The 14,270-nt window shown below is 50.2% G+C and overlaps 1 protein-coding gene across 1 annotated transcript in view; it reads left to right on the forward strand.

Moving 5' to 3' along the window:
- The window catches only part of LOC142289656 (zinc finger CCCH domain-containing protein 11A-like), a 182,035-nt gene that overhangs the window by 87,841 nt on the left and 79,924 nt on the right, over positions 1-14,270 (forward strand). Inside the window, exon 12 of the mRNA XM_075333608.1 lies at positions 4,394-4,501. Coding sequence (XP_075189723.1) covers positions 4,394-4,501 — 108 coding nt within the window. The remainder of the gene's footprint in view (positions 1-4,393; positions 4,502-14,270) is intronic.

Genomic DNA, 14,270 nt, shown 5'->3' on the forward strand with positions numbered 1-14,270 from the left:
CACTTTCCCCCTGACGTGGTCAAGCGTTGGACCCAGGGTCCAAAGGTGGATTCTCCAATCTCCAGGCATGCGGCTACAGCCATAGTTGCAGTGGAGATGGGACTTCACTTACAGATGCCATTGACAGACAGATGGACTCTGGTTGAAATCTGTCTATGAGGCTATCGGCGTGTCGGTTGCTCCGGCATTCACAGCCGTATGGGCACCCTAAGCTTTTCAGCTGTTCTTGCGCAGCTGGTCTTGAGCACATGTACATCTGTGCCGCAGGGGCGTCCGTAACCTCGCAATGTCTGCATTGCGACTTACCCTATTATTGCTGTCCTGGAAGGACAGTCGAGGTTTCGGTCCTTCCCATGCTCGGGCAGGTCCCAATTGTCCTCGTCCAAAAGGGCTGAAAGGCCTCAGAGGGGCTCAGCTTCCGGCCGGGCTCAATCACGCCCAAGGAAGGCAGCCGGAGGAACCGCTACCTAGGCGGTCTCCTCATGACTCTCAGCTCTCTCTCTTCTCTCCGCATCCGCGGTTGATGGCAGACTCGCTCGCCTTTGGCGACATTTAGCTGCCACAGGTCACAGACCGGTGGGTGAGGGACAGTGTGCCCTCGTGCACAGGACAGAGTTCTGTTCTCGTTCTCCGACTCGATTCTTCAGAACGTCCCCACCTCCCCACCGAGCAGATGCTCTTCTGCAGGCAGAAGGAGTGGTAATCCTGGTTCCTCTTCAGGAACAAGACACGGTTTTCCTCCAATCTGGTTGTGGTGCCAAAAAAGGTGGGCTCTTTCCGTTCCGTTCTGGACCTAAAACTGCTCAACAAGCATGTGAACGCCAGGCGGTTCCGGATGAAACCCTCCGCTCCGTCATTGCCTCAATGTCTCAAGGAAATTTCCTAGCGTCAATAGACATCAAAGATGCTTATCTCCACGTGCCGATTGCTACAGAGCACCAATGTTTTTCTACGTTTCGTGATAGGAAACGACCATCTTCAGTTCGTAGCTCTGCCATTCGGGCTGGCGACAGCCCCACGGGTGTTCGCCAAGGTCATGACGGCAGTGGTAGCAGTCTTGCACTCACAGGGACACTCTGTGATCCCTTACTTGGACGATCTACTTGTCAAGGCACCCTCTCAAGAGGCATGCCAACTCAGCCTGAATGTTGCGCTGGAGACTCTCCAGACGTTCGGGTGGATCATCAACTTCTCAAAGTCAAACCTGTCACGACCCAATCACTAACGTATCTTGGCATGGAGTTTCATACCCTCTCAGCGGTAGTGAAGCTTCCGCTGGACAAGCAGCGGTCACTACAGACTGGGGTGCAGACTCTCCTTCAAGGTCAGTCGCACTCCTTAAGACGCCTCATGCACTTCCTCGGGAAGATGGTGGCGGCAATGGAGGCGGTTCCGTTTGCGCAGTTTCATCTGCGTCCACTTCAATGGGACATTCTCCGCCAATGGGACGGGAAGTCAACATCCCTGAACAGGAAAGTTTCCCTTTCATAGACGGCAAGGACTCTCTGCAATGGTGGCTTCTTCCCACCTCATTATCACAGGGAAGATCCTTCCTACCACCGTCTTGGGCGGTGGTCACGACAGACGCGAGTCTGTCAGGGTGGGGAGCGGTTTTTCTCCACCACAGGGCTCAGGGTACGTGGACTCAGCAGGAGTCCACCCTGCAGATCAATGTTCTGGTAATCAGAGCAGTGTATCTTGCCCTACTAGCCTTCCAGCTGTGGCTGGAAAGAAAGCAGATCCGAATTCAGTCGGACAACTCCACAGCGGTGGCATACATCAATCACCAAGGAGGGACACGCAGTCGGCAAGCCTTCCAGGAAGTCCGGCGGATTCTGATGTGGGTGGAAGCCACGGCCTCCACCATATCCGCAGTTCACATCCCCGGCGTAGAAAACTGGGAAGCAGACTTCCTCAGTCGCCAGGGCATGGACGCAGGGGAATGGTCCCTTCACCCGGACGTGTTTCAGGAAAGCTGTCGCCGCTGGGGAAGGCCGGACGTCGACCTAATGGCGTCCCGGCACAACAACAAGGTCCCAACCTTCATGGCACGGTCTCGCGATCAAAGAGCGCTGGCGGCAGACGCCCTAGTGCAGGATTGGTCGCAGTTCCGGCTCCCTTATGTGTTTCCACCTCTGGCACTCTTGCCCAGAGTGCTACGCAAGATCAGATCCGATTGCAGCCGCGTCATACTCGTCGCCCCAGACTGGCCGAGGAGGGCGTGGTATCCGGATCTGTGGCAGCTCACGGTCGGCCAACCGTGGGCACTACCAGACCGACTAGACTTACTGTCCCAAGGGCCGTTTTTTCCATCGGAATTCTGCGGCCCTGAACCTGACGGTGGGCCTTTGAGTCCTGAATCCTAGCGTCTTCAGGATTATTCCACGGGGTCGTTGCCACCATGAGACAGGCTAGGAAGCCCACGTCCGCTAAGAACCACAGAACGTGGAGGATATTCTTATCCTGGTGCTCTGCTCAGGGAGTGTCTCCCTGGCCATTTGCATTGCCTACCTTTCTTTCTTTCCTGCAATCTGGGTTAGAAAAAGGTTTGGCGCTCGGCTCCCTTAAAGTTCAGGTATCGGCGCTATCCGTCTTTTTTCAGAGGCGTTTGGCACGCCTTCCTAAGGTGCGCACGTTCCTACAGGGGGTTTGCCATATCGTTCCCCCGTACAAGCGGCCGTTAGATCCATGGGATCTGAACAGGGTACTAGTTGCCCTCCAGAAGCCGCCCTTCGAGCCTCTGAGGGAGGTTTCACTTTCTAGACTATCCCAGAAAGTGGCTTTTCTGGTAGCGATCACATCTCTTCGGAGAGTGTCTGAGCTGGCAGCGCTGTCATCCAAGACTCCCTTCCTGGTCTTCCACCAGGACAAGGTAGTGCTGCGCCCCATTCAGGAGTTTCTCCCGAAGGTGGTATCCTCTTTTCGTCTTAATCAGGATATCTCCTGGCCTTCGTTTTGTCCTCATGCAGTTCATCGGTATGAGAACGATTTACATGTGTTAGATCTGGTGAGAGCACTCAGAATCTACATTTCCCGCACGGCGCCCTTGCGCCGTTCGGATGCACTCTTTGTCCTTGTCGCTGGTCAGCGCAAAGGGTCGCAGGCTTCTAAGGCCGCCCTGGCTCGATGGATCAAAGAACCAATTCTTGAAGCCTACCGTTCTGCTGGGCTTCCGGTTCCATCAGGGCTGAAGGCCCATTCAACCAGAGCCGTGGGTGCGTCCTGGGCATTACGACACCAGGCTACGGCTCAACAGGTGTGCCAGGCAGCTACCTGGTCGAGTCTGCACACTTTCACCAAACATTATCAGGTGCATACCTATGCTTCGGCGGACGCCAGCCTAGGTAGAAGAGTCCTGCAGGCGGCAGTTGCCTCCCCGTAGGGGAGGGCTGTCTTCGCAGCTCTAACATGAGGTATTTCTTTACCCACCCAGGGACAGCTTTTGGACGTCCCAATCGTCTGGGTCTCCCAATGGAGCGACGAAGAAGAAGGGAATTTTGTTACTTACCGTAAATTCCTTTTCTTCTAGCTCCTATTGGGAGACCCAGCACCCGCCCTGTTGTCCTTCGGGATTTTTGGGTTGTTTCGGGTACACATGTTGTTCATGTTGAACGGTTTTTTCAGTTCTCCGATATTACTCGGAGTGAATTTGTTTAAACCAGTTATTGGCTTTCCTCCTTCTTGCTTTTGCACTAAAACTGGTGAGCCAGTGATCCCACTGGGGGTGTATAGCCAGAAGGGGAGGGGCCTTACACTTTTTAGTGTAATGCTTTGTGTGGCCTCCGGAGGCAGTAGCTATACACCCCAATCGTCTGGGTCTCCCAATAGGAGCTAGAAGAAAAGGAATTTACGGTAAGTAACAAAATTCCCTTCATTGCACGGCTCAACGTCATAAGTCTGTGAAGCACCTAGGGGTTTAAGGTACTCAACATGCATTTAGATAAATTCCTTCATGGGTTTAGTTTCCAAAGTGGGGTCACTTGTGGGTTGTTACCACTGTTTAGGCACATTAGGGGCTCTCCAAACATGACTTAATGTCCGCTATCCATTCCAGACAATTTTGCATTCCATTAGTCAAATAGCACTCCTCATCTGGGCTCTCCCGTACGCCCAAATATTAGTTTTATGAAGATACAAAATTTGGAGCTAAAGCTACTTTTTTGTGGGTAAAAGGAAATTTACTACTGCTGTCATGAAGTCCAATATTTGAGAAGCACTGGGATCTGGTGATGCGTTCCAGAGTTATAAACTCATGAAGTGTCACTGGTCAGAATTTTGAAATGTGGCTCTGTCAGGAAAGTGAAAACAGGCTTTGGCGTTATGGGGTTAAACATAAGCATTGATAGTATTGTAATAGATTTGTTACAAATCTTCTTTTACTTTATTCAACCAGCTGCTTCTGAAGGAGAGGTTCTGCCTCCTGTGAAGAAATCCTTATCAGAAAGACTTGGGAAGAGAGTTGCCGCACCTACTGATAGCCCAGATTTTCAACCAAAGAAAGGTATCTTATGGCTAGAAATAGCGTTTGGTTTAATTATTGTAAATTGGTTTTAAGCTATGTAGTCTGTCTTCCTGTACCAAATGAAACTTAAATTGTATACTAGATTGTGAAACCATATGAGATAGTGAGGGATGACCGGGCAGAATAGAGACATGGCGCATTCTGAAAATGCTAATTGGTGCTTTACAACTTTGGGCACCTGTTATGCAATTGAGTTAAACTTTTTTTTATCATAACAGTCTTAAAAATAAACATTTAGGACGTGGAGAGTTCATCCATGCCAGGTATAAATATGTATCTACTTGATTAACTACAAGAACTATATAGATTATTGATGCGAGAGCACTACCAAGCTCGGGTGCTCGGTACTCACTAAGAGCAGTTAGATGCTCGGTTGGGCGCAACTTGAGTACCCAAGTGTAAAGGAAGTCAGTGGGGAACGCAAGCATTTTTCTGGGAAATCTTTCCATTGACTTCCATTATACTCAGGTGCTTAAGTCGCGCCCATCTAACTCTTACGAGTGCCGAGCACCCGATGATGGTAGTGCTCATTCATCACTAATATAGATCAAAAGGCTAACCTCCACATTCTGGAGTCCATTAATGTCCTCATTAGGGGGTTACATTCCCTCACTCATCTGCATAACATACAGAACAATTCTAAGTGTGACCGAAATATAGTCCCTAATTGGCAAAGGGGTGAGAACATTGAGATCTTCTATCCTTCACTTCACCTTTGGGGATACTGGAGGCTGTGCAGGCTATGTGGTATGATATCACAGGCTGTGATCATTCTTCTGCAGTCACTAGACACTTCTTCCTCTCTTATTTACAAGGGGGGGGGGGGGGGGTTTGCAGCAAGTATATTGAGTCTGGTATTAACCCCTTCAGCCCCCGGGCACTTTCCGTTTTTGCGTTTTTTGCTCCTTTTCTTCCGAGAGCCGTAACTTTTTTATTCCGTCAATCTTGCCATATGAGGGCTTGTTTTTGCGGGACGAGTTGCACTTTTAAATGAAACCATAGGTTTTACCATATATTGTACTGGAAAACAGCAAAAAACTTCCAAGTGTGGAAAAACTGCAAAAAGTGTGATCGCACAATAGTTTTTGGGATATTTTATTCACAGTGTTCACTATATGGTAAAACTGATGTATCTATGTGATGCCTCAGGTCGGTGCGAGTTTGTAGACACCAAACATGTGTAGGTTTACTTGTATCTAAGGGGTTAAAAAAAATTCACAAGTTTGTCCAATAAAAGTGGCGTAAGTTTTGCGCCATTTTCCAAAACACAGTGACGGCTTATTTTTTTTAGCGTTTCGAGCTAACATTTTTAATGGTACCATTTTTGCGCAGATGCTACGTTTTGATCGCCTGTTATTGCATTTTGCGTAAAACATGCGGCGACCAAAAAACGTAATTTTGGCGTTTGGAATTTTTTTGCCACTATGCCATTTACCAATCAGATTAATTGATTTTATATTTTTATAGATCGGGCATTTCTGAACACGGCAATGCCAAATGTGTGTGTATTTTTTTTAATGTTTTAATTTTCAATGGGGCGAAAGGGAGGTGATTTGAACTTTTTAGGTTTTTTTTTTAATTTTTTAATTTTTTTTTTTAACTTTTTTAATTTCTTCGGCGCTCCATTGGGAGACCCAGACGATTGGGTGTATAGCACTGCCTCCGGAGGCCACACAAAGCAATTACACTAAAAAGTGTAAGGCCCCTCCCCTTCTGGCTATACACCCCCAGTGGGATCACTGGCTCACCAGTTTTCTGCTTTGTGCGAAGGAGGTCAGACATCCACGCATAGCTCCACTGTTTGTAGTCAGCAGTAGCTGCTGGCTATATCGGATGGAAGAAAAGAGGGCCCATATAGGGCCCCCAGCATGCTCCCTTCTCACCCGCGGTGGTGCTTGTAAGGTTGAGGTACCTATTGCTGGTACAGAGGCTGGAGCCCACATGCTGTTTTCCTTCCACATCCCCTGGAGGGCTCTGTGGAAGTGGGATCTTGCCGGGCCCCCAAGCCCTGAGGCCGGGCTCCATCCACAGACCCAGAGAACCTGCTGGATTTGGAGCATGAGTACAGTCAGGGACATGGCCCTGCATCATTCAGGTACTCGGTGTCCCCGGCAGGCACGGACACTCTCAAGGCTTGCTGAGCGTTATAGTGCGCCGGGGACATTAGCGCTGGGGTTAGGTCACTGCAGCTTTGCTGAGTGACGTTACATGTTGGGAACTACTGCGCCGACCGCTCCTGGAGCGGCGGCGCAGCTGCGACTTGTGGTGCGCCGGGGACTTTGCGCCGACCGCGCTTTTACGGCGGCGGCGCTTCTAACTTTAGCCCCCGGCTTCTGCGGCCTAGCGCCGCTTCGTTCCCGCCCCCACCCTGTCAATCAGGGTAGGGGAGAGACGCTGCTCAATTGGCAGCGCCGAGGGCTGGAGCTTTATTTACATGCTCCAGCCCTCTCACTAGGCACAGTGGGAAGCAGGCTTCCCGCTCTTCGTCTGTATACGCCCAGGGCCCGCCCCCCCTCTCCACAAGGACGCCGGCAGCCATTACACATGCAGTCTGGCTGGGGAAAGGCAGCAGGCTCTGGGAGACCCAGACTAAAGGGATTTCGGCGACCACACACCCGCTCCTAAGCGGGCGGTAAGCAGCACTTTAGTGCTGGCCCCACTAGTGCCTCAGTGTTATATTAGTGTACTTTTTTCTTGGTACCATATATATATATATATAGTTGCACTGTAAGGTCGCTTCTTGGCTGGACACCCTGTACTGCTCTGAGGAGGCAGCAACATGTCATCCGCAAAACGCAAGGGTGCCAAGGCACAGGCTGTGTACACTGTTTGTACTGCATGTGGGGCTGATCTACCGGCAGGCTCCAATGACTCACATTGTGTGCAATGTTCAGTCCCAGTGGCACTTCGTCAGCCAGAGCCTATGGTGGTAGTGGCCCAGGCAGAGACGCCTGTGAACCCTGCCCCGGTGACGGGGACAGACTTTGCAGTTTTTGCTGATAAAATGTCTGTGACTATGACAAAAATCCTGGAGACCTTGCAGTCCAGGCCAGTTACTCAGACCATGGACACTGCTGTGTCTATGCTCTCCGGTCCCCCTCAGTTGGAACTAATCCGTACTTCAAGGGGGTCTCAAGCATCACAGGCTGAAGTCTCTGACTCAGATGACAGTCCCAGGCAGCCTAAGCGAGCTCGCTGGGAAAGACCCTCGACGTCATCACACTGCTCAGGGTCTCAGCGAGAAGAGTCTCTCTGTGATGAGACTGAGGACGGTGATCAGGATTCTAATCCTGAGGCCCCTCTCAATCTGGATGCCCCTGATGGTGACGCCATGGTTAATGACCTTATATCGGCAATTAATAGACTGTTGGATATTTCTCCCCCAGCTCCTTCAGCAGAGGAGGCAGCTGCACAGCAGGAGAAGTTCCATTTCCTGTATCCCAAGCGTAAATTAAGTGCTTTTTTGGACCACTCTGACTTCAGAGAATCGATCCAGAAACACGACGCTCATCCAGACAAGCGTTTCTCTAAACGTTCTAAGGATACCCGTTATCCTTTTCCCTCTGAGGTGGCCAAACGCTGGACCCAGTGTCCAAAGGTGGATCCCCCAATTTCCAAGCTTGCGGCTAGATCCATAGTCGCAGTAGAGGATGGCGCTTCACTTAAAGATGCCAACGACAGACAGATGGACCTTTGGTTGAAATCTGTCTATGAAGCTATCGGCGCGTCGTTTGCTCCAGCATTCGCGGCCGTGTGGGCACTCCAAGCTATTTCAGCTGGTTTAGCACAGGTGGATGCTATCATACATCCAGCAGTACCGCAGGTGGCGTCCCTAACTTCGCAAATGTCTGCATTTGCGACCTATGCTATCAATGCTGTCCTAGAATCTACGAGCCGTACCGCTATGGCGTCCGCCAATTCTGTGGTTTTGCGCAGAGCCTTGTGGTTAAAGGACTGGAAAGCAGATGCTGGTTCCAAAAAATGCTTAACCAGCTTGCCATTATCTAGAGACAGACTGTTTGGTGAGCCATTGGCTGAAATCATAAAACAGTCCAAGGGTAAGGACTCTTCCTTACCACAGCCCAGAGCAAGTAAACCTCAACAGAAAAAGTGGCAGTCGAGGTTTCGGTCCTTTCGAGGCTCGGGCAAGGCCCAATTCTCCTCGTCCAAAAGGACTCAGAAAGAACAAGGGAGCTCAGATTCCTGGCGGGCTCACTCACGCCCCAGGAAAGCAAATGGAGGAACCGCTTCCAAAGCGGCTACCTCATGACTTTCGGCCTCCTCCCTCCGCATCCTCGGTCGGTGGCAGGCTCTCCCGCTTTTGCGACATTTGGCTGTCACAGGTCAAAGACCGGTGGGTAACAGACATTTTTTCTCGCGGGTACAGAATCGAGTTCAGTTCTCGGCCTCCACTTCGGTTCTTCAGAACCTCCCCACACCCCAACCGAGCAGATGCCCTGCTGCAGGCGGTGGACTCTCTAAGAGCAGAAGGAGTCGTGATCCCTGTCCCCCCTCAGGAACGGGGGCGAGGATTTTGCTCCAATCTCTTTGTGGTTCCAAAAAAGGACGGCTCCTTCCGTCCTGTTCTGGACCTAAAACTGCTCAACAAGCATGTGAACGCCAGGCGGTTCCGGATGGAATCCCTCCGCTCAGTCATTGCCTCAATGTCCCAAGGAGATTTCCTAGCATCAATAGACATCAAAGATGCTTATCTCCACGTGCCGATTGCTACGGAGCACCAACGCTTTCTGCGCTTCGTGATAGGAGACGACCATCTTCAGTTCGTTGCTCTGCCATTTGGTCTGGCGACAGCCCCTCGGGTGTTCACCAAGATCATGGCGGCAGTGGTAGCAGTCTTGCACTCTCACGGACACTCTGTGATCCCTTACTTGGACGATCTACTGGTCAAGGCACCCTCTCAAGAGGCATGCCAACTCAGCCTGACTGTTGCACTGGAGACTCTCCAGGCGTTCGGGTGGATCATCAACTTCCCAAAGTCAAATCTGTCACCGACCCAATCACTAACGTATCTTGGCATGGAGTTTCATACTCTCTCAGCGATAGTGAAGCTTCCGCTGGACAAGCAGCGGTCTCTACAGACTGGGGTGCAGGCTCTCCTTCAAAGTCAGTCGCACTCCTTAAGACGCCTCATGCACTTCCTCGGGAAGATGGTGGCGGCAATAGAGGCGGTTCCGTTTGCGCAGTTTCATCTGCGTCCACTTCAATGGGACATTCTCCGCCAATGGGACGGGAAGTCAACATCCCTGGACAGGAAAGTCTCCCTTTCCCAGACGGCCAAGGACTCTCTGCAGTGGTGGCTCCTTTCCACCTCATTATCACAGGGAAGATCCTTCCTACCACCGTCCTGGGCGGTGGTCACGACAGACGCGAGTCTGTCAGGGTGGGGAGCAGTGTTTCTCCACCACAGGGCTCAGGGTACGTGGACTCAGCAGGAGTCCACCCTTCAGATCAATGTTCTGGAAATCAGAGCAGTGTATCTTGCCCTACTAGCCTTCCAACAGTGGCTGGAAGGGAAGCAGATCCGAATTCAATCGGACAACTCCACAGCGGTGGCATACATCAATCACCAAGGGGGGACACGCAGTCGGCAAGCCTTCCAGGAAGTCCGGCGGATTATGATGTGGGTGGAAGCCACGGCCTCCACCATATCCGCGGTTCACATCCCCGGCGTAGAAAACTGGGAAGCAGACTTCCTCAGTCGCCAGGGCATGGACGCAGGGGAATGGTCCCTTCACCCGGACGTGTTTCAGGAAATCTGTCGCCGATGGGGAAGGCCGGACGTCGACCTAATGGCGTCCCGGCACAACAACAAGGTCCCAACCTTCATGGCACGGTCTCGCGATCAAAGAGCTCTAGCAGCAGACGCCCTAGTGCAAGATTGGTCGCAGTTCCGGCTCCCTTATGTGTTTCCACCTCTGGCACTCTTGCCCAGAGTGCTACGCAAGATCAGATCCGACTGCAGCCGCGTCATACTCGTCGCTCCAGACTGGCCGAGGAGGGCGTGGTATCCGGATCTGTGGCATCTCACGGTCGGCCATCCGTGGGCACTACCAGACCGACCAGACTTACTGTCCCAAGGGCCTTTTTTCCATCGGAATTCTGCGGCCCTGAACCTGACTGTGTGGCCATTGAGTCCTGGATCCTAGCGTCTTCAGGCTTATCCCAAGGGGTCGTTGCCACCATGAGACAGGCTAGGAAGCCCACGTCTGCTAAGATCTACCACAGAACGTGGAGGATATTCTTATCCTGGTGCTCTGCTCAGGGAGTGTCTCCCTGGCCATTTGCATTGCCTACCTTTCTTTCTTTCCTGCAATCTGGGTTAGAAAAAGGTTTGTCGCTCGGCTCCCTTAAAGGACAAGTCTCGGCGCTATCCGTCTTTTTTCAGAAGCGTCTAGCACGACTTTCTAAGGTGCGCACGTTCCTACAGGGGGTTTGCCATATCGTTCCCCCGTACAAACGGCCGTTAGATCCATGGGATCTGAACAGGGTACTAGTTGCCCTCCAGAAGCCGCCCTTCGAGCCTCTGAGGGAGGTTTCACTTTCTAGACTATCACAGAAAGTGGCTTTTCTGGTAGCGATCACATATCTTCGGAGAGTGTCTGAGCTAGCAGCGCTGTCTTCCAAGGCTCCCTTCCTGGTCTTCCACCAGGACAAGGTAGTGCTGCGCCCCATTCAGGAGTTTCTCCCGAAGGTGGTATCCTCTTTTCATCTTAATCAGGATATCTCTTTGCCTTCGTTTTGTCCTCATGCAGTTCATCGGTATGAGAAGGATTTACATTTGTTAGATCTGGTGAGAGCACTCAGAATCTACATTTCCCGCACGGCGCCCCTGCGCCGTTCGGATGCACTCTTTGTCCTTGTCGCTGGTAAGCGCAAAGGGTCGCAGGCTTCTAAGGCCACCCTGGCTCGATGGATCAAAGAACCAATTCTTGAAGCCTACCGTTCTGCTGGGCTTCCGGTTCCATCAGGGCTGAAGGCCCATTCTACCAGAGCCGTGGGTGCGTCCTGGGCATTGCGACACCAGGCTACGGCTCAACAGGTGTGCCAGGCAGCTACCTGGTCGAGTCTGCACACTTTCACCAAACATTATCAGGTGCATACCTATGCTTCGGCGGACGCCAGCCTAGGTAGAAGAGTCCTGCAGGCGGCAGTTGCCTCCCCGTAGGGGAGGGCTATCTTCGCAGCTCTAACATGAGGTATTTCTTTACCCACTCAGGGACAGCTTTTGGACGTCCCAATCGTCTGGGTCTCCCAATGGAGCGCCGAAGAAGAAGGGAATTTTGTTACTTACCGTAAATTCCTTTTCTTCTAGCTCCTATTGGGAGACCCAGCACCCGCCCTGTTGTCCTTCGGGACTTTTGGTTGTTTTTCGGGTACACATGTTGTTCATGTTGAACGGTTTTCAGTTCTCCGACGTTACTTCGGAGTGAATTTGTTTAAACCAGTTATTGGCTTTCCTCCTTCTTGCTTTTGCACTAAAACTGGTGAGCCAGTGATCCCACTGGGGGTGTATAGCCAGAAGGGGAGGGGCCTTACACTTTTTAGTGTAATTGCTTTGTGTGGCCTCCGGAGGCAGTGCTATACACCCAATCGTCTGGGTCTCCCAATAGGAGCTAGAAGAAAAGGAATTTACGGTAAGTAACAAAATTCCCTTCTTTACTAGTTCCCCTAGGGGGCTATAGCGATCAGCAATCCGATCGCTGTGCCAGATCTGCTGATCACAGCTATACAGCTGTAAACTGCAGATATGCTAATTTTCTGCTTCAAACAGCTACGGGACAAGTGAAAACGAAAGTAATTCATGTGAGCTACAGGAGTCATCACATGACCCTGTGCTACCATGACAACCACCAGAAGTCACGTGATCACGTCACGTGACTTCCGGTATCTGCAAGTAAAAGTTTACCGCCGATGCAGTTATAATGGCACTGTCAGCGCCATTTAAGGGGTTAATATAGCATCTGTGTAAAAATGGTACAGGTAAAAACGGCAGCCTGAGACGCAAAAAATAAGCAGTCACTGAGCCTCAGATCCCGAAAAATTAATACGCTACGGGTCATGGAATATGGCGTAAAACGTACGCAACGTTTTTCGGACAAACTTCTGATTTTTCTCTGACGCCTCATTGGGGGACACAGGACCATGGGTGTAATGCTGCCTATCCATAGGAGGACACTAAGTAGATGCAAAAGCATAGCTCCTCCTCTGCAGTATACACCCCCTGGCCGGGCCAGGCAACCTCAGTTATAGCTTAGTGTCTGTAGGAGGCACTTCCTTTCAAGGTTTGTTATTTTTTGAGGGCGACGGTTTCCTTTTGGGACCGATCTCCCACTACCCTCAATGGGCAGGAACGTGGAGTGTCGCCTCCACGTACCCCCTCTTGCGACGCTGGATCCTGGGCTGGACGACGGGTTCCACAGACCGATTTTCCAAAGCCCAAGGGTAGAGGCCTGTACCCCTATAGCCCAATTTCTCAGCCCCTCTTTGCAGGCTCTGAGTTGAATATGGCACCAATTCCTCAACCCCTCTTTGCAGGCTCCGAGTTGAATATGGCACCGGTGTGACCGGACACAGCAAGCTGACTCTGCTATTTTCACTGCCTATACAACAAATATTCAGCCAGGATTCATATATCTGATATTAAGGGACTAAATTCAGTGGTCAATCAAGATTGAGAGATGGTCCCACTACCCCATAGATATAGTGAATATGGATATACAACTGATTCGTTTTGTGTGTGAATTGGTGAAATTTAACTATGAATCAGGGAAAATGTAAAAGATATTCTTTATTATAACAATGATTAACCCTTTCACGACCGGCCGATTTTTCGCTTTCCGTTTTTTTTTTTCGCCATTCTTTTTCTGAGAGACGTAACTTTTTTATTTTTCAGTCAATATGGTCATGTGAGGGCTCATTTTTTGCGGAACGAGCTGTACTTTTAAATGAAACCATCAGTTTTACCATATTATGTACTAGAAAATGGCAAAAAAATTCCAAATGCTGAAAAATTGCAAAAAAAGTGCGATAGCACTATGGTTTTTGAGATATTTTATTCACTGTGTTCACTATATGGTAAAACTGATGTGTGGGTGTGATGCCTCAGGTCAGTGCGAGTTCGTAGACACCAAACATGTATAGGTTTACTTTTATATAAGGGGTTAAAAAAAAATCGGAAGTTTGTCCGAAAAAAGTGGCGCACATTTTACGCCATATTCCGTGACCCGTAGCGTTCTCATTTTTCGGGATCTTAGGCTCAATGACGGCTTATTTTTTCCGTCTCGAGCTGAAGTTTTTAACGGTACCATTTTTGCGCAGATGCTACGTTTTGATCGCCTCTTATTGCATTTTGCGCAAAAGTTGTGGCGACAAAAAAACGTCGTTTTGGCGTTTGGAATTTTTTTGCCGCTACGCCGTTTACTGATCAGATTAATTGATTTTATATTTTGATAGATCGGGCGTTTCTGAACGCGGCAATACCAAATGTGTGTATATTTTTTATTTTTTTAACCCTTTAATTTTTAATGGGGCGAATGGGGGGTGATTTGAACTTTTAGGTTTTTTTGTTTTTTTTTAATTTTTTAAAACTTATTTTTTTACTTTTTTTTTTTATTTTACTAGTCCCCCTAGGGGGCTATTGCGATCAGCATTCCGATCGCTCTGCAGTATCTGCTGATCACAGCTGGAAGGCTGTAAACAGCAGATACGCTGTCTTTCTCTTTTGCTG

This window comes from Anomaloglossus baeobatrachus, chromosome 2 (genome assembly GCF_048569485.1).
Source record: "Anomaloglossus baeobatrachus isolate aAnoBae1 chromosome 2, aAnoBae1.hap1, whole genome shotgun sequence".
Taxonomy (NCBI): Eukaryota; Metazoa; Chordata; class Amphibia; order Anura; family Aromobatidae; genus Anomaloglossus; species Anomaloglossus baeobatrachus.